The 18,272-nt window shown below is 53.2% G+C and overlaps 2 protein-coding genes across 6 annotated transcripts in view; both read left to right on the top strand.

Annotated features, from left to right (window-relative positions):
* PIK3R6 (phosphoinositide-3-kinase regulatory subunit 6) overlaps positions 1 to 14,367 on the top strand; it is a 49,383-nt gene extending 35,016 nt beyond the window's left edge. For 3 of the 5 annotated variants that reach the window (XM_024980100.2, XM_005220353.5, XM_059878031.1), the window contains 9 exons: positions 305 to 383; positions 1,052 to 1,174; positions 3,014 to 3,124; positions 4,927 to 5,017; positions 5,302 to 5,372; positions 5,865 to 5,955; positions 6,325 to 6,440; positions 11,572 to 11,684; positions 12,271 to 14,367. In XM_024980100.2, coding sequence (XP_024835868.2) covers positions 305 to 383; positions 1,052 to 1,174; positions 3,014 to 3,124; positions 4,927 to 5,017; positions 5,302 to 5,372; positions 5,865 to 5,955; positions 6,325 to 6,440; positions 11,572 to 11,684; positions 12,271 to 12,424 — 949 coding nt within the window. In that variant the 3' untranslated portion in view covers positions 12,425 to 14,367. 5 annotated transcript variants of the gene reach the window in all.
* A 1,255-nt stretch (positions 14,368 to 15,622) lies between these two features.
* On the top strand, positions 15,623 to 17,780 carry MFSD6L (major facilitator superfamily domain containing 6 like). Its single transcript, NM_001434971.1, has one exon. The coding sequence runs from the start codon at positions 15,740 to 15,742 to the stop codon at positions 17,531 to 17,533; it is 1,794 nt and encodes a 597-aa protein (NP_001421900.1). The 5' UTR covers positions 15,623 to 15,739; the 3' UTR covers positions 17,534 to 17,780.
* The last annotated feature ends 492 nt before the right edge of the window (positions 17,781 to 18,272 follow it).

Below are 18,272 nucleotides of genomic sequence, written 5' to 3'. Positions count from 1 at the left end.
ACAAAGGTGGCCCTGGCCTGGGCTGATGAAGGATGGAGAAATGGGCTGGGGGAGGCCGAGACCAGGGTGGAATGGGGGGCGGTGGTACACTGTGTTCCCCCCAAACCCCACACCCAGCCACCATGGAGCACCATGCTCCCTGCTTTACTGCACCCATTCTACAGATGAGAAGGCAGAGGCTCAAGAGTAAGCAGGTCAATTGCCCAGAGTCAAAAAGATATTAAGTAACAGAGCCAGGAGGTGGAACCAAGTCTGTGGGAAGCCCAAACCCCTGCTCATGCCTGCGTTCTGCTCCCCCTGCCAGGAAGCGAGAGACCCAGAGGTTCTGCCTCACCCCCCGACTCAGCCTGCAGCTCTACTACATCCCCCTGCTGGCTCCCGAGGTGCTGGACTCGGGGGGTGGGCAGTTGGGAGAGGGGGGGACCTAGGGGAAGGGGTGGAGGGCAGGGTTGGGGGGTGAGCCCTGGGGAAGGGTTCGAGGGTATCAGGAGGAAGAACTGGGGTCAGTCTCCCTTAGGATGCGGAGCTGGGCAAGACCTGGAGGGCTTCTGTCCCAGAAGCCACAGACATGGGCCCTAGGGGTGGCAGAGATGCCTTTTCACTGTGGCAGCCTGCCCATGATCCCACAATACCATGGCTGATGCTCAAACAGGAGGGCCTCTCTTACACACACACACACATACACACACACCCCCCTACCCCTTCCTAGGGGGAGATGAAGCCACACTGGCAATATTTCCTTTCTATCACCCACTCTGCTTCTGACAGGGGATCCTTAAATTCAAGGCACTGCTTGTCTCTCCCCTTTAAGGCTAATGACCATTTTTCAGTGTCCCTGGCAGACATCCTTGGGAAGGGGGGTTCCAGCTTCACCTCAGGTATGAGACCCATCTTCACATGGTGCAGAAATCCAGGCCCCAAGAGCTTGAATAATTTGACCCATTCCCAAAGCTAGTTTGTCTAGGACCGGCACGTGGGGACCCGCCCCCCACTGAGCAGGAAGAAAGTGCCAGAGAGGCCCTGACCCACCGCCCTGTCCCCTTATTCGCAGACGTCTGCGGCATCCAGGCGTTCGGAGCTGGGAGAGCTGGCCGCGTTCCTGGGCCGCGCGGACCCATGGTACGAGGGCATCGTCAACAGCCTGTGCCCCACCATCCACAAGCTGGCAGAGATGGTAGGGGATGAGGGGTAGTGGTGGAGGTGGGGGCGTTTTCTTGAATTTTGACCTCAAGAGTCAGCCCCAAGGGGCCCCACGAGGGATAAGGCAGAAGAGGGGCCCTAAGGAGCTAGTGGCTAGAATTTACTCTGTACCAGGCACCTTCCTCCACCAGGCCCACTGTGTGGAGAGGACAAGGGAAACATTCTTTATTCGTTATTAAAGGGTGTGGGCCAATGAAATGCTTCTCATTGGAAACTTGTGAGTTTCCTGGGCCGCTTTGCAACGGTTGCGACAGTTAGCGGTCCTGAGCACGGCTCCGCGCCAGGCACTGTTGTAAGCGCTCCCACCTGCAGCCCTACCAGCTGGGTACGCGTGTCTGTCTACTGGTGCTGTCGTCATTTTACAGATCAAGCAGCGGAGGCACAAAGAGATTAGGTCTCTTGCCCAGAGTCACAGGATGAGTCCCACTCGGAATAAGGCAGCTTCATTCCAAAGCATGGTCTCTGAGCCACAAGCCATCGCGCTGTCCCCAGCCCCAGGCAGTGGTGAGGACAGGCAGGGAAGGGGCTCATCTTTCACTGATTTGAAAGGCCTTCTTCTGTCATATGTGCAACAGACATGTTTTACCCACTTTTTTCATTTCAGTCTTGTCAGAAGTGGAGTTTGTTTTGACCTACAGAATTTCAAATATGTTTATCCTTTATGGTTTCTGCCTTTGCAGCCATGCTTTGAAAGACCTTCTCCATTCCAAGATTAAATTCACTGATAATTTACTCTAACACTTTTAGCATCTATTTTTTTACATTTAGATAAACTGTCTGCAATTAATTTCATTATGTAATTTTATTTTTTCCAAGTGTTTAGGCTATTGTTGTAAAGCTATTTATTGGGTATACTATCAGCTTGAAATGCCACTTTTGTCATTTATTAAAATTCTTACATATGCTGGAGTTTATTCTTTCTCAGTGATCTGTTCATTTCTGTATAAATTTGCACTTTTATATTTTCGTATCTGGCATGATACATTCACCCCATTATTCTTCTTTTGCAAAACTTTTCAGACTATGTTTATTTATCTTTCCATATAAATTTTAGAATTCCATTGTTGAGTTTGTTTGTTTTTGGATTTTTCTTTTCTTTTCTTTTGCCACACTGCAAGGCATTGGGATCTTAGTTCCCCAACCAGGAATTGAACCCACGCCCCCGGCAGTGGAAGCACAGAGTCCTAGTCACTGGACAGCCAGGGAATGCCTGTCAAGTTTTATTTTTAATCCCATTGAGATTTTGATTGAATTTTGGAGAATGAACTTCTTTAGCACATTAAGTTACCCTCTGGGGGTGTGGTATAACTCTTCACTTCTTAAAGTCTTTATTTCCCTCAGGATTGGTGTTCCGTTTTCATCTGTATTATTTTTTTTAGATTCCACATGTAAGTAACATCATATGATATTTGTCTTTGTCTGACATACTTCCTTTAGTGTGATAATCTCTAGGTCCATCCATATTGTTGTCAGTGGCATCATTTCATCCTTCTTTGTGGCTGAGTAATATTCCATTGTATACATGTGCCACATCTGCTTTATCCATTCATCTGTTGATGGACATTTAGGTTGCTTCCATGTCTTGACTATTGTAAATAGTGCTGTTATGAACACTGGGGTGCTGGATGGACCCTTTTGATTAAGGGTAGAAATCAGCTGGCAGGAAAGGCTTGGACAGCGCTGAAGAAACAGCGAGGTTAGTGCAGGGCAGGGAGCACAAGGGGGTTTTGGAATTTCTCTGTTAAGAAAGTGGCAGGTCCCACAGCAGTGTGGAGGGGGCTGGCTGAAGACAGTCTCCCTCCCTCCCTCACAGCCTCTCTCCCTGGACACATCCCAGACCGTAGACCCCTTCATCCTGGATGCCATCACCTACTATGTTCGCATGGGCACCCAGCCCGTCTATTTCCAGATCTACACTGTCAAGGTAAGCTTCCCACCTGGGGCTCCAATGAGACCATGGCAGCCTGTTGGACTCCAGGACCCCTGGCTCCGGGGAAACGGGGGACCAGGATGCAAGTCATAAACTCATCTAGACGTTCTTTTTTTTCCCCTATATTTATATATTTATTTTATTTCTTTGGCCATGTCGGGTCTTCCTTGCTGCACACAGGATCTTTTGTTGCAGTTCACAGACCCTCTAAGTTGTGGCCCATGGGCTTAGTTGCTCCTCGGCACGTGGGATCTTAGTTTCCCGACCAGGGAACGAACCCGTGTCCTCTGCATTGCAAGATGGGTTCTTAACCACTGGACCACAGAGAAGTCCCCCATCCAGACATTCTTGGCTGTTAACTTTATATTCTTCCTCTCCGGATAAGTAAGATAATCATTAACTTCTAACACCTCAAGTTCATGTGGAAGGACTCTCTGTCCTTCCATCCTCCCCATCATCCTTGCCAACCTCACCTCTTGCAGCAACTGCCCTCACCTCTGCTCTGCTCACCCCATTACACAATCAAGTGCTTCTCCTGGGTGTTCCTGCAATGCTCTGGGCCGCACTCTGGCACCTCACTGCCACTTTGTCATGTACCTGCAGGTGCCAGTGCCGCCCCACCAAGACTCTGAGTCCCCTGAGATGAGACTATACTTTGTTCATCTTGAGTCTCCTGCTAGTAGCACAGTAAAGTGTGTGTGTTTGTGTGTGTATCAGAGGATGCGTCAGTGTGGGACTGGCTGTGTGCGGTGGGTATAGAGTTAGAGGCAGTGTGAGGTACTGAGAAGTTCATGGCTCACCTCCTGGTACCTCTGCATGCTCACTGTATGATCACAGCTACCTTCACCTCCCTGACATTGATTCTCCCCACCTTTTTTTTTTAATATTTATTTTTATTTATTGGCTGCATTGGCTTGTGGCACATGGGCTCTCCACTTGCACCTCCAGAGCATACAGGCTTAGTTACTATGAGGCATGTGGGATCTTGGTTCCCTGACCAGGAATTGAACTCATGTCCCCTGCCCTGCAAGGTGGACTCTTAACCCCTGGACGACCAGGGAAGTCTCCCTCCCCACTTTTTAAAAAAATTAATTAACTTATTTATTTATAGGCTGTGCTGGGTCTTCGTAGCTGTGCTGGCTTTTCTTGAGCTGCAGTGATCTCTAGCTGCAGTTTGCAGGCACCTCACCATGGTGGCTTCTCTTTTTGCAGAGCACAGGCTCTAGGATTCATGGGCTCAATAGTGATGGCTCGTGGGCTCTAGAGCTCAGGCTCAGTAGTTGTGGCACACAGGCTTAGTTGCTCTGTGGCATGTGGGATATTCCCAGACCAGGGATCAAACCTATGTCTTTGGCATTGGCAGGCAAATTCTTTACCACTGAGCCACCAGGGAAGCCCCATTTTCCCCATCTTTAAAATGGGGAAAGTAATCTTCATCACAGGGTTTTTGTTAGAATTCAAATGAGTAGAAAAATATATTAAACGATTGATGGGGGAAGATGATGGCAAGGCGGTCGGCACATGGAAGATTCCAGGACAGTGGTGGGAGGACCAAAATCCCACATCCTGGGACTTCCCGGCTGGTCCAGTGGCTAAGACTCCACTCAGGGGCCTGAGTTCGATCCCTGGTCAGGGAATTAGATCCCACATGCTGCAACTAAGACCCAGTGCAGCCAAATAAATAATAAATAAGTAAATATTTTAAAAACATCCTGGGCTGTGGGGGTTACTGGGAGCTGCCCCTGGCAGGGACGACCTCCCCCAGCCTCCCTGCCCCCCCGCCAACCTCCCTCCAGATCTTCTCTGGTGATCTGAGCCAAGACCCTGCCGAGGACATTTTCCTCACCGAGCTCAAGGTCAAGATCCAAGACTCCAAGTTCCCCAAAGGTGAGCATCTGTCTCCCCTTTCCCAAAGCTCAGCTGACTCAGCTTCCTCAAGGCCCACTTCCAGAAAGTCCTCCCACCTCTCACAGCCCCATCCCACCCCTTCCTTCCCACCACAGCTGAATACCAGGGTGCCCTGTCCCCTGCAGGCTTTCCCAGCCCTAAGGGCAGCCTGGCCCCCCCTGAGATGCAGCTTTTCCGCTCTGGAACAGATGTGGCTTCACCTAGGCCTCAATGAGGGAGGGATGGGGCCTCCCACCTTCATTCAGCCTCTTCTCTTCCCACAGATAGTTTTTCACCCCGGAGGAGGGGCGTGGCCGAGGGTCCAGGGGCTGAGCTCTCCATCTGCTACCAGAAGGTCAGTGGGTGTGGCGCCGTCAGGAGGTGGCCGGAGGTACCGCTGGAGGGGGGCAGGTGTCAGGGACATGGTGGGGGTCGGGGAGCATGGAGCAGACAGAGGGACCTTCTGCCCTTCCCTTGACACAGCCCCCAGTTTCCCTACCTCCAGAGCATTTTGCAGGGATGGGCGGGTTATGACTGGCCTTACATATGGACGAGGAGGCCATCTGATGTAAGGAACAGGGCGCTATCCCTTTGTTCAAAAATACCTTCCTCCCTAGCTGACCAGATGCATCGGAGTACAGTCCTCAGTCTGGAGGGCGGAACGTGCTCCCAGGACTGAGTGCTCTGAGCCTTCGTCCTCTGGTTCCTTACTGGACGTTAGCTTAACCAGAGCTCAGGGCAGTGGTGGGAAGTGGAGAAGGAGGGGTGGGGAGACAAGCAGACTGTTGATGTGGGGATGTGTGCCCTGTCCTGAGGACCCCTTCTGTCCCTGCGTCCCCCTCCGCAGGCCCTGCTCAGCCACCGGACCCGGGAGGTCACCGTCTCCCTGCGGGCCACCGGGCTGGTCCTGAAGACCCTTCCAGCCAGTGACACTGAAGGTGAGGAGCTGGGCAAGCAGGGAAGCTGGGGCGGGAGGAGGAAAGAGGGTGGAGGGCCAGAGATGGAGGGAGCGGGAGAAGGCAGCTTCCCTCCCCATCTCTGGGAGAGCAGGAAGATGGCCCAGCTCCCACTCATGCCGGGCCCAGGGCTGGGCACCAGGCTGCCTGGTGAGGCCCAGCCCGGCCCTCAGGTGGGTCACCATCAAGCAGCCCAGGGTGACGCTCCCCTGCCTGAGCAGGTACGGGAAGGGGTTAAAACAGGAAGGGGCGGTGGTCACAGTGGGTTCGTGTCCTTCTTAGGAAATAGCATCCCCAGCTGCCCTCCTTCCCTGGAGGCCCATTCACAGCCCCGCATCTCACCCTTCCCAGTTTCAGGGCCCACCCTCTGCACCCCTACTGCTGCGCCCGACACAGACCACATGTGCCTGAAAGTTAGTGTGACAGAGATTGTGAAGACCTCCAACTTGGCGGGAAGGTCCTTCTCTGTAAGTCCTGGGGAGGACAGGAGCTGGGGAGATTCACACAGGGTAGGGTGAATCAGAGAAGAGAGCCTGGGGAGGGTGTGCAGAGAAGAGGGAGTGAACCCCGAGCCTTTGTGAGCTCCTGCTGTTGGAGCCAGTCTTCCTGTTGGGAAGAATCTGATTTCCAGTCTGTTTGAAATATTGAGCACCCACTAGCCCTCTTCCAGGGCCCTGGAAGAGGTAAGGCCCCACCCCCACCTCCACCTGGACCATCGGAGGACCTGAGATGTACCCAGATAACTACAAAATGCACCCAAGTACTGTATGCCCTGCTCACAGCAGCCAAAACAGCAATGGCCCAGCCCTTGTGTTTGTTCATTTGTTTGTGGCTGCATTGGGTCTTCATTGCTGTGCTTGGGCTTTCTCTAGTTGCAGCGAGCAAGGGCTATTCTTCCTTGTGGTGCTTGGGCTTCTCACTGTAGTGGCTTCTCTTGTCACAGAGCACAGGCTGTAGGGCACGTGGGCTCAGTAATTGTGACCCATGGGCTTTGTTGCTCCGTGGAATGTGGAATCCTTCCGGACCAGGGATCAAACCAGTGTCCCCTGAATTGGCTGACGGATTCTTAGTGACTGCAGCATCTGAGAAGTTCCGGCAATGGCCCCAGCCTTTGACCAAATAAAACCATCCCATGGCCCTACCACCGCCCTTTGCCCTTTGTTCTTATTGATACTCATAGAAATACAGACGTAGGACCTGCCCATTTTCTCCCTATCTGATGGCCACTCTGGATGTCACTGCCCTACTCAGTTGGGCTTGGAGTACATGATTACACCTGAACCGTGTTGTCAGAAAGCCTGGACTCCCCCCTCACCCAGGCAGATACTCCCTTTAGGTCAAGCTGCCTAGGAGGTCTGATGCCCGAGTGTCTTGAGTACTTCTGTGACATCCTGCATCCCTGCAGGTCAGGATGTCTTATCACCTCCCACCTTATCCTAGCCCTGGGCATAACTCGACCCTTTCCTCTGGACTCTTCCTAAATCACCTCCTTAAATAGATAGTGTTCTCACTTTGGTCCATGACCCACTTCATTTCTTAGCTCCTGGGCTATCAAAGCTATGTCCATGGCTTTAGTCCAAGTTGTTCAGGACACCCACATCTTTATCTCCTGCTCTGACATTCACCCCTGAGTGTCTGACCCCTAAATTAGCATGAGCTGGGTGTCCCACAACACCCCAAACTCAAGATACTCAAAACCAAAGCCAGAGCTTTCCAGTAGTGGAGTTCTCTAGAGCCAGACTGCCTAGACTCAGATCTTGGGGCTCTCATTTACCAGCTATGTGACTTTAGGCAAGTGTCTCCAGTTTTCTGTGCCTCAGTCTCACTGTCTGGAAAATGGGGATAGTAATGGTAGCTACCTTATCTAGTTGTTGTGAGGACTGAATGATGGTGACATGTAAAGGTTCTAGAAGAGCACTTATCCAAGTCAGAGCTATATATGTGGTATGGTATTGTTTAGTCGCTCAGTCGTGTCAGACTCATTGCAGTCCCATGGACTCTGACCTGCCAGGCTCCTCTGACCATGGGATTTCCCAGGCAAGAATACTTGAGTGGGTTGCCATTTCCTTCTCCAGGGTATCTTCTCGACCCAGGGATCGAACCAGTGTCTCTTACATCTCCTGCACTGGCAGGTGGATTCTTTACCACTGAGCCATCTGGGAAGTCCCATATATGTGTTAGAGGCTGTTGTTATTTCATGCCCTCCTCCACTGTGTCCATCTCCTGTCCAGTGAGGCCATCGTTAACCAGTCACCTTTCCCAGAAACCTGGGAGTCAGCTCAGACACCTCCTCTTCCTTACTTCCCTTTGTCTGCCGGTGTTCTCTCTCAAACGTTCTCATACGTCTCCCTTCTTCATCCTCCTCCTGGTCCAGCGAGGTTGACCAGCTGTCCCAGTTTGCCTGGGACTGGAAGGTCTCCTAGGACCTGGGGTTCTTGGTGCCAAAACTAGGGAAAGTTCTAAGCAAACTGGAGCAAACTGGTCATTCTTGGGCCAGATTTTTCATCCACCTCCTTCTGGACAAACTCAACAGCCCCCCGTTGTCACACCAGTGCTCCTTCAGTCCACCCTCCACACTTCTGCCCGTGTGCTCTTTCTAAAACAGACACATCACTCCGTGCTTAAAACCCCTTGATCATCTTCCTCTCTCCAGGCAGAAGGGTGGAAGAACTTCAGTGTTGCATAGCTTGGTTCCTCTTCCTCTCCATTTGCAACCCCAGCCAGCCCTGCACACCCTTGACACTGGGTTATCTGTGATACCAAACCAAACCTGGGTCCTCTCGCCCAGGTGCAGTAAAGCCAGTCTACTGATGCTGGGTTGTGGTGAAGAGAAGTGTAGCTTTTATTGCAGGTGGCAAACAAGGAGTCCAGGGCAGCTGATGCTCAAAACCACCGACCTCCCCAAGGAGTTTCAGCAAAGCACTTTTAAAAGCCAGATGAGGGAGGCCTGTCCTAGGCTATGTGATCAGTTGGTATACAATTCTATGATTGGTTGATGGCAAGGGAACAGAGTGATGTCATAGGCATTAACACCATCAATCCTTAGGTGCCAGTGGGTCTGAGGGCTACCTGCTCATGATTATGTAATTAATAATTATCATGTAGTTAATTTCTTCCATTGGTGGTGGTTTTAGCATCTGTAATAAAACAACTCAGGAAATGTGCATCAAATACTGTGATCTAGGTACTTCAGAGAGGAGCTGAAGCATAGGATATGGGGGAGGGGCCTGTTACCGGGAAGCCCCCATAGCACCCTGCTCAGTTACATTTGGAAGTGTGCTGGCCGTCCTTCCTCTGCGCCTCACTTGGCCTGAAACCCCGTTCCTCCCTTTCTCTTCCCTGTCCTCCTTTAATGACCTCTGTTTCTCTTTCAAGATTAAACTCAGGTGTCATCTCCCCCAGGAGGCCCTTCCCTGCACATCCTCCACCCCCCTCCCTGGAGAGCTATGGCCCCACATCTGTGCCCGCTGCCACCCTGCCCCCCCCAAACCCTGGGGACATGGCCATGGCAGCATTTGCAAAACTATCAGTGATGTGATCTCAAGGTCTCTGTAGGGCTCAGGCCCTTCTCCATCCTCCCATCATTCAGCGTGGGAACAGCTCACAGCAGGAGCTCTCCAGATGTCTCCTGATCTTCTCATCCAGCCTCCACCTCTGCAGGATCTCACCCCTAACCAGAGCTCCCTTTTTCTGGGGCAGCCTATGCCCTGGAGGAGCCCTCTATGGGCTGAGAGCTCTGTACTGAGCTGAGATTTCCAGACAGGATGCTCTGTGTTTGAGCTTCGAGCTCCAGGGTGGACCTATTTCCTTTTCATGTATTTCCTCTTTCAAAGTCAGTTCCTTACAACAGTTTCTATTTTGAATGACCTCTTTAAATAACCTGGTTGTGGGAATTTTGAAAATCTAAACACCCCAGTGAGTTCCCTTTTACCTACAAGGTAGTTGATAATAGTAACATATTTTTGTTCTCAATAGATGAGAAACAAAAAGCACAGAGAGATTAAGAATCAAGTCCAAGGTCACACAACTAATAAGTGGCAGACCCAGGATAGGAACCCGGGTGCTCTGGGTGTGGAGTCTCTGCTTTGACTCTCTTCCTGGGAGATTCTTGCACACCCTGCCCAGAGACTTCTGGCAGCCAACCCTCCCAGTCCACAAAAGTCCAGCAGAAATGCCCGGATGTGCTTGACCTCCCCAGGTTTAGTCTCTGTTTGCATGCATATATGCCCAGTCACGTCTGACTCTTTGCAACCCTAAGGACTGTAGCCCCCCAGGCTCCTCTCTCCTTGGGATTTTCCAGGCAAGAATACTGGAGTGGGTTGGGTTGCCATTTCCTCCTCCAGGGGATCTTCCCGACCCTGGGACTGAACTTGCATCTCCTTCATCTCCTGCACTGGCAGGCAGATTCTTACCACTAGGTCACCTGGGAAGCCCTTTGGCACGGTTGTGAAAGTGAAAGTCACTCAGTTGTGTCTGACTCTTTGTGACCCCATGGACTATACAGTCCCTGGAATTCTCCAGGCAAGAATACTGGAGTGGGTAGCCTTTGCCCTTCTCTAGGGGATCTTCCCAACTCAGGAATCGAACCAGGGTCTCCTGCATTGCAGGTAGATTCTTTACCAACTGAGCCATCAGGGAAGCAGTTCCCTGCAATTTGACAGCAGGAAGATGGATCAGCCCTGCCTACAGTGGTGACCTTATAAAAAATGCCCAGGCTTGGGTTGGACTCCAGACCACTTAGATCAGAATCTAACTTTATGTTTGGGAAAGGCGGATCTATGCTTGAAAGAGGTGGAGACTAAGGCTCTAGAAACTAGTGCTCTGTGGTGGTGGATCACCCAAAGCTGCTGTCCACATGTGGAAGTGGCCAGTGGCCAGTGACCAGAAGGGCCCTAAGAGCCCCATTTGGAACCCAAGATGCTCCACCTTCTCTGTCCAGGGGGAGGGGCCTCTCAGGAATAGCAACCCCCTGCACCCACTCCGTGCTCCCCAGGCCACAGGTTGGAGGGCTGCCTCAGGGCTGTTTTCCTTTGGTCCTGGGTGCATTTTGAAGAAGCCACAGGGCTTTGGGTTTGGAAGGCGGGGTTTCCTCCACCACTACCCAGGTTTCCCAAGCAGGGGATGGATCCCTCCTGCCTGTCACTGGTCCCCTGATACAAACTGATACAGGCCTGGTCTGACTCACAGGGGTAAGTTGCCACTTTCTAGACCTTCTGTCTCTGCCCCAGGGAAATGATCTTGTATGCAATCCAACTAATAACTGGGGTCAGGGCTTATAAAAACCTGGACATATCCCCCAATTCCACACATAACACGCCTGTCATATAGGAGGTGCTCAGGTCACTGGAGTATCTGGCAGGGTCCACCCGCAGCATCCCAAGTTGTTTTTTAAATTAAGGACAACAGGTTGGAAAAAAGAACTGCACAAATGATGGGCAAGTCAAGGGCCAGGGCAGCCTAGAAGCACTTCCTGCGGGGCTGTCACTGCTCAAGAGTCACTTGCAGAAAGAGAGGCAGGGGCCCCCATGAACTGGGCAGGAGGTGTTGGCTGGGCCGTCTGTTACCAAGGTGACGCTCCCTGAGCTGTTTCTGTTGCAGGTGGTGACAAACACCTTCCGGACAGCCAACATCCAGATCCAGAGCCAGGACCGGAGGCTGCTGACCCTGTTGCTGGACAAGGACAGCTGCCGCACGTACAAGGATGTGGTCAGGTGAGGTTGGGCTCCATGGCAGCCAGCCCCTCCCCCTCCTGCCTCGAGCCCTGAACATCTTGAAGGGGGTTTGGATCCTGTGCCAGGCAGCTGTCCCTGATGGGTATGGACTCAGGTGATAACTTAAATCCAGGCAAAAGAGCACTTGAGTGGCTGAAGGTGGGCAGCAGCTGAGATTATACTGTCCTAAATCTCCTCTACAGACGCTCAGCCTGCAGCCCTTGACCCATCCCCGGGGCTGGCACTGCACCCACCCCCCCACAAATACACACACGCATACACAGGCTGCTCTTCTGAGGCAGCTACACTGCAGTTAATGTGACACTTACTGGTGTCACCTGGAAGGTGTATTTGGGTCAGGCAGGCACACAGAGTGACCCACCTGGGCATGAACTCTCCCTGTGTTCACCCCAGGCTGCTCTTTCTCATTTTGACTCTTCCTCAGCTCTCATCGGCCCCTCCCCCTTGTCTATACCAGACAATAAAGGGTATATTTTAAAGGTATATTGTCTATACCTTTAAAATGCCCAGGCAGATTGGACCCCTGAGATGGGTCTCCTGAGCTGGCCTCTCTCTCTCCCCATAGGTTCGAGGTTGCTCCCTGTCCAGAGCCATGTTCCAGGACCCAGAAATCCAAGGTGCTGGGGCTCAGCTCCCACCAGCAGGAGATGGAAAGGAACAAAGCCAAGGCTAAGCCTCTTCTGATACCCATCAACACGTTCTCTGGCATCGTCCAGTGAACCCGAAGGGGAGTCCGAGAGTGGCGGGCTTGAGAGAAAGGATACACCACCCGTCCCTGCCCCAGTGGCTAGAAAAGGTTCCCTGGGGCAGCTTTCAGCCGCATCTAGAAGCCAGCAAGTGCAATGGAGCACAGGATGGGTGTGATGGAGCAGCACCCACACAAGAGCCCAAGAAGGCTGTGACCAAGCTGTTCACACAGAACCCAGCTCCTCAAGCCTGCATCCACTCTTGCATGAATTTCCAGTTCCCGCCTCTCCCACTATCTTCTCCCACTCAGGCTGAAACCAAGATGAGAGCTGCGGTCCGGGCCAGGGCCCGGCAGCCTGGGGAAAACAAGAAGCAAGCAGCGGCAGCTACAACCCTCCCTTCCCACCCAGGCTGTTCCCTTCAGCCTTGGGACCACTCCCAGGTGGGCGTCTCTCCCAGGTGAGAGGACGTGTTAGATTCAGTAAATGCACACTAAAGTCTCTCTGCTGTCATCTAATATCCAGCAATACTTGTATGTTATTTCATTTAAATTTTTTCTTTTGGGCCACCCTGCATGACATGTGGGATCTTAGTTCGCCGACCAGGAATCGAACCTGTGCCCCCTGTAGCGGAAGCACAGTCTTAACCACTGGACCACCAGGGAATTCTCAATACGTGTATTTTAACAGACATCGGAGGCACGACTTAGTCTAACCTGATGTATCCATTTAGCTAGGTGAGAGCTTGGTGAAACATTCACTGGTGTGTTCTGTCCACCTGCCCAGCTCCTCATTCACGTTCACTGAGGGCCTCCTGACCTGCGCTATTGCCAAAGTGGAAGTGGGAATGCAAGTTCGTTTCAGAGGAGCCAGAGATTAAAGACATCAGATTTATTGGCTTTGAGTTCAACAGTGTATATCCAGATGTTAAGTTCATACCTATCACCTGGGCATGGTGACTCTGGGATGGAAGTGTCCCTTCCAAGTTTGGGACCGAAGAGTAGAGAAGTAGGCACTTCTCTTGTGGCCTTATTGCCCCAGGAGTAGGGGGCAAGTCTGAGCACATTCTCAAAGCCTAAGGAGATGGTGTAAGAGGGGCTGCCTGGGGTGCTTAGCCAGATGGGCCCAAGAGTAGCCTTAAAGAGAGCCCCTGTGCCTCTGTGGGCATTGGGAGCTGGTAAGGTTTTTCCCAGATAGCTGAATGCAAACGAGCCCAAGGGGTCTCACTGTGAAAGGGAAGAGGTGCAGCCATGAGGTGGCAGCAGGGACCCCAGGATATGGACTGCGGATATCTTGATGGACACCACATGGCAAAGGCCCTGCTGCTCATTGGCAGTCGACCCTAAACAGCTAAGATGGAGAGGTCAGTGAATGTGCAATCCTCCACTGAGGCTGTCCCGTGAGGAGCCCAGGGAAGAGGGGGGAACTAGGAACAGCCCTGAATGTGACTAAGGTGACTTTAAACTGGAAATGACTGGCATCACTGAACATGGCTAGATTTTCTTTTTCTGTCATTGGGGTGATGTTAATTGATTCATACCAATTTGAGCAACAAGTACTAGATTCTTGAACTAAATGTTTGCAGGACTTACTCAGAGTTAGGGAGGGCTCTGAGCCTTCCCCCAACAATCTCCCCACCAGCTTACAAAGAAAGCACTTCGTAGACAAAATTCTGCTGCACATTCAGGTGTGCGTTGGCAAGTAGCCCCCTCATCCTCACCCCCAGCCAAATTAGGTGCTCTGAAGAAATCTTGCTTGAAAAGTTCACTGAACAGCTCTTGTTGAACACTGGGCCATCCTGGAGTAAAGGCGGCTGGCTATTCCAAAGGGTTTGGGCTGCTGGAATCTCTGGATTCTAATACCCTGTTCACCAAGGGAGGAAATGCCTCCAAAAAAATTATAAACAATCCATGTGACATGTGAAATTTTGCCAATATCTGTCGGGATAATTAATAAATCCATTTCCGTTGATGTAAGATTGTTCACGTGCTAGTATTACTGCCTCTGGAGTGACTTTTGGATGAAATGTTAGCTAGCCACCCCTGGCGTGTGTATCCCCAAATGGACAACAAAGCACTCCTAGGGATAATTTAAAACCATCCAGGGACTTCCCTGGTGGTCCAGCGGTTAAGATAAGACTCTGTGCTTCCAACGCAGGGGGCACAGTTGGATCCCTGGTTGGGGAACTAAGATCACACATGTGGCCCAAAATAAAAACCGATCCAGGACATGTATAATGTGGGTGGGGTGGGGGTGTGCTGGAGGGCTGCCTGGAGGAGCTGCCACCTCAAGTCCACCCTCAGCTGTCAGTCCCTCTCAGGGGATGTCTCCAGTGGAGAAAACTGTTGCCTAAAGTCATGCCTCTTCCATGGGCAGCTCACATCCAATCAGACTGTTCTAGGCCCTGGGGACAAAAATAGCACTTTGACTCTGATGGGAGAGAGACAGTCAACAAGATAAACCCCTGAAATAGAAGCCAGTAGCACGTCTGACCGGAGAAGGCAATGGCACCCCACTTGAGTACTCTTGCCTGGAAAATCTCATGGATGGAGGAGCCTGGAAAGCTGCGGTCCATGGGGTCGCTGAGGGTCGGTCACGACTGAGCGACTTCACTTTCACTTTTCACTTTCATGCATTGGAGAAGGAACTGGCAACCCACTCCAGTGTTCTTGCCTGGAGAATCCCAGGGACAGGGGAGCCTGGTGGGCTGCCGTCTATGGGGTCGCAAAGAGTCGGACTCGACTGGAGTGACAGCAGCAGCAGCAGTATGTCTGACATGGACACTGCTGTGGAGGAAAATAAGCAGGAAGGTGAGCAGGTGAGCCTGGGGAGGGGCAGGATTTGTCAGTGAGGGTGGCAGGGACGGTTCCTGAGGGGGAACTGGATGGTCCCTAATCAGGGGGCCAGTGAGTAAACACCTGAAGAGCGTGAAGAGGCGGGCGGGGTGTCATATCACGAATTCCATTCTCGCTCCCCAAGTTTTCCTTGCCTCTAGAAGTTCAGGGAGGTAACTCAGCCTCGCAGGCGACGGGGGTCCTGAGGGGCGGTCTGGAGCGCACCCCGAAGGCCCCAGCCTGTGCACCCACAGGTGCGCACGCCTCCCGCACCTGCGCGGCGCCCCGCAGGTGCGCCCGGCAGGTGCGCAGCCCCGCCCCCGAGGTGCTGCGTCCTCCTGGGCGGGGCCACTTCCGGGCCGGTGGCCGGACGTGGGGGCGGGGGCGGCCGTTGACCCGGTGACCGCGGCGCCGCCAGAGGCTGGAGGCGCCCTGCGGCTCGCTCCCCCGCCTCCCTCCGGGGGACAGGACACGGCGGCCGCCGCCCGCCCGGGTCTGAGGGAGCCCGGCAGCCATGAGCGCCAACCCGCAGTGGGACATCAGCAGGGCGCTGAGGGTGGCCAAGCTCTTCCACCTGGTGTGTGGAGTCCGGGATGCCTGCGTGACCCCGTTCCTGACCCTCTACCTGCGGCAGCTGGGCCTGGCCGCGCCCTGGGTGGGCATCCTCATGGGAACCAAGCACCTCATCGCTGCCTCCTGGGCTCCCTTCTGTGCCTTCCTGGCCAGAAGCCACCAGAAGCGGAGGGTGCTCATGACAGCCTCGCTGCTGGGCTCGGCGGGGGCCAGCCTGTTTATGGTCCTGGTACCGCCCCTGGACAGAGACCCAGGGGACCGCCGGTGTAATGGAAGCCACAGCTTGACTGCCGAGGGCCCACCACCGGGAGTCGAACTAACTGTGACTGTCACCTTGGCCTCAGAGCCAGCCTCCAACTCCCCAGCGGGGGCGCTCAGCCTCCCAGGGGAGAGGAGTTCTGGGGTCGCTGGAACCCTTGGCTTCCGAGAAGGGCCTGGGGAAAGTGCCCAAGAACCTTTCAGTTATCCACCCGGCTCCTCCGTGGGCTCCACCCAAGGAACCAGGAACAGATCCGGAGTTCTCCTCCATCCTGACACTCCAGGAGTGACAGGTTCTCCCCGTGAAGGTGCTTTTAGAGTGGTCAGTCCACCACTCCCTCTGTTTGCTGGGGGCACGGTGCTGGCAAGTCCAGCCAACCAGTCGGCAGCCAAGGGGGATGGTGGGGCCCTTGGCCTCTCCTTGGAAGGGCTGCAGTGGACTTTCATCCTCTCACTGGGCTCCATGGTGCTCTGGGAGCTGCTGACATCCCCTCTGGATCAGGTGGCCGACGACAGCCTCTACGAATACCTGGATTTTGTGGATGCCACTGACCGCCATAGAAGCCTGTGGGTGTGGAGGCTGCTGGGCACATCAGTTGGTGTGTGCGGCATTGCGGCCTTGGTGGGGCCGCTGGACTGCTTCCTGGCAACCAGTGGCCCGCGGGGCGTGGTGCACTTCTACGGCTACTCCCTGGTCAGCGCCCTGGCTTTACTGGTGAGCATCGCCTTTCCCGTTCCCGTCTGCCGGCGGCAGGAGCCCAGCTACAGGACGGTCAAAGCCCTGTCCCTCGTGGTCGGCGACCCCCACCTCACCATCCTGGCCCTCACCATCTTCTTGACAGGAGGAGCCACCAGTGCAGTGCAGAACTTCCTGTTCTGGCAGATGAAAGACCACAGGAGCAGCGAGCTGATCATGGGTTTCTCCGTGGCCCTGGGCTTGCTGGGGGAAATTATGCTTCATCCTTTCAAAGCTCTGTTGCTTAGGAAGCTGTCCAGGGTAGGCACGGTGGGGCTGGGGCTGGGCTGCCTGGCGGGGCAGCTGCTGTATTACTCATTTATCTGGAGCTGGTGGTCCGTCCTGCCGGCTCAGATCTTGAGCGCCCTCAGCCACGGGGCTCTGTGGTGGGCAGTCAGCACCTCCATAGAGCACCTGGCCACTCCTGGAACAGAGAGACCCCTGAGCGCCGTGTTCCGAGCCCACGTTTGTGGGAGTGGGGCCAGCCTGGGAAGCTTTGTGGGGGGCTTCGTGGTGATGCGCTTCAGCCTGCCCGTGCTCTACCAGGCCTGCTGCGTCCTCTTGTTGCTCTGGCTGGCCTTGTTCCTGTCCATCCAGCCCAGACTGCCCCAGGAGCGGAAAATCAACTACTCCAAGCTGCTGACTGTGGAAGCCAGTGACACAAGCGACTCTGAGCAGGGGACCGAGCGGGACTGGCTAGTGAAGGCCATAAGGGAGGAACACTCTGACTGGAGGGGCTGAGAGACAGAGCCAGGATGCACACTGATCTGGGAAGGAGTCGGAGGGATGGACAAGACTCAGTCTGCTGAGGGCAAAGCCCACAAGTCCTGCGGGGCTTCAGGAAGCCCTGCAAGAGAGAAGTGTGTCTGTGCCAAAGCTCCACGGGGTCATCTCACTGCATGATTTTCTTTACTTTTGTAGTAAAAGGAGATTCAACTTTTGGCCATTCAATCTTTGGAAAATAATGGTGCAAGAATACATTTGCTATAAAACAAAAAATGTTCCCTCTGTAGTCACTCTCTTGGCAATGGAGTTTGGAAGAGCTTTGCATGGTTTGTTGTTGATTTCAGCTGTGGCTGAAGTGCTCAGATGAAGCTGATGGGGCCGGGAAGGCAATGGGACCTGCAGGATTCAGTTGGCAGAGGGGGCCTTGACTTTGGTGAGTCACATGCATTCCTGTGGATCCTAAGGCATAAGCCTATCTTATAGGGCAGGTCAGGATGATAATGAAACCAAAACTCTTCTCTTTGCCTGTCTCTCTCTGCATTGATATACAAGTGTTATACTCACACCCAGATACTTAAGTCTCCAATAAGAGAAAGTGATGGGAAGTGTAATGTATATTGGATGGGTGTGGAGGTGAGTAGGTTTTCATTCTTACTCTCCAGTGTGTGTGTCACCAGGAGTAGGATACTAGACTCATCTCCCATACTTGAGTCAGAGCAAAAGTCATTTCAAGTCCTTTGGACTCAATTTTGCA

This window comes from Bos taurus, chromosome 19, assembly GCF_002263795.3.
Source record: "Bos taurus isolate L1 Dominette 01449 registration number 42190680 breed Hereford chromosome 19, ARS-UCD2.0, whole genome shotgun sequence".
In the NCBI taxonomy this organism is placed as follows: Eukaryota; Metazoa; Chordata; class Mammalia; order Artiodactyla; family Bovidae; genus Bos; species Bos taurus.
This window is presented reverse-complemented; position numbering and strand designations above follow the sequence as displayed.

Bases quoted from the DNA above. Each gene is read 5' to 3' on its own strand.
- MFSD6L (NM_001434971.1), top strand. From the start codon at position 15,740: ATGAGCGCCAACCCGCAGTGGGACATCAGCAGGGCGCTGAGGGTGGCC.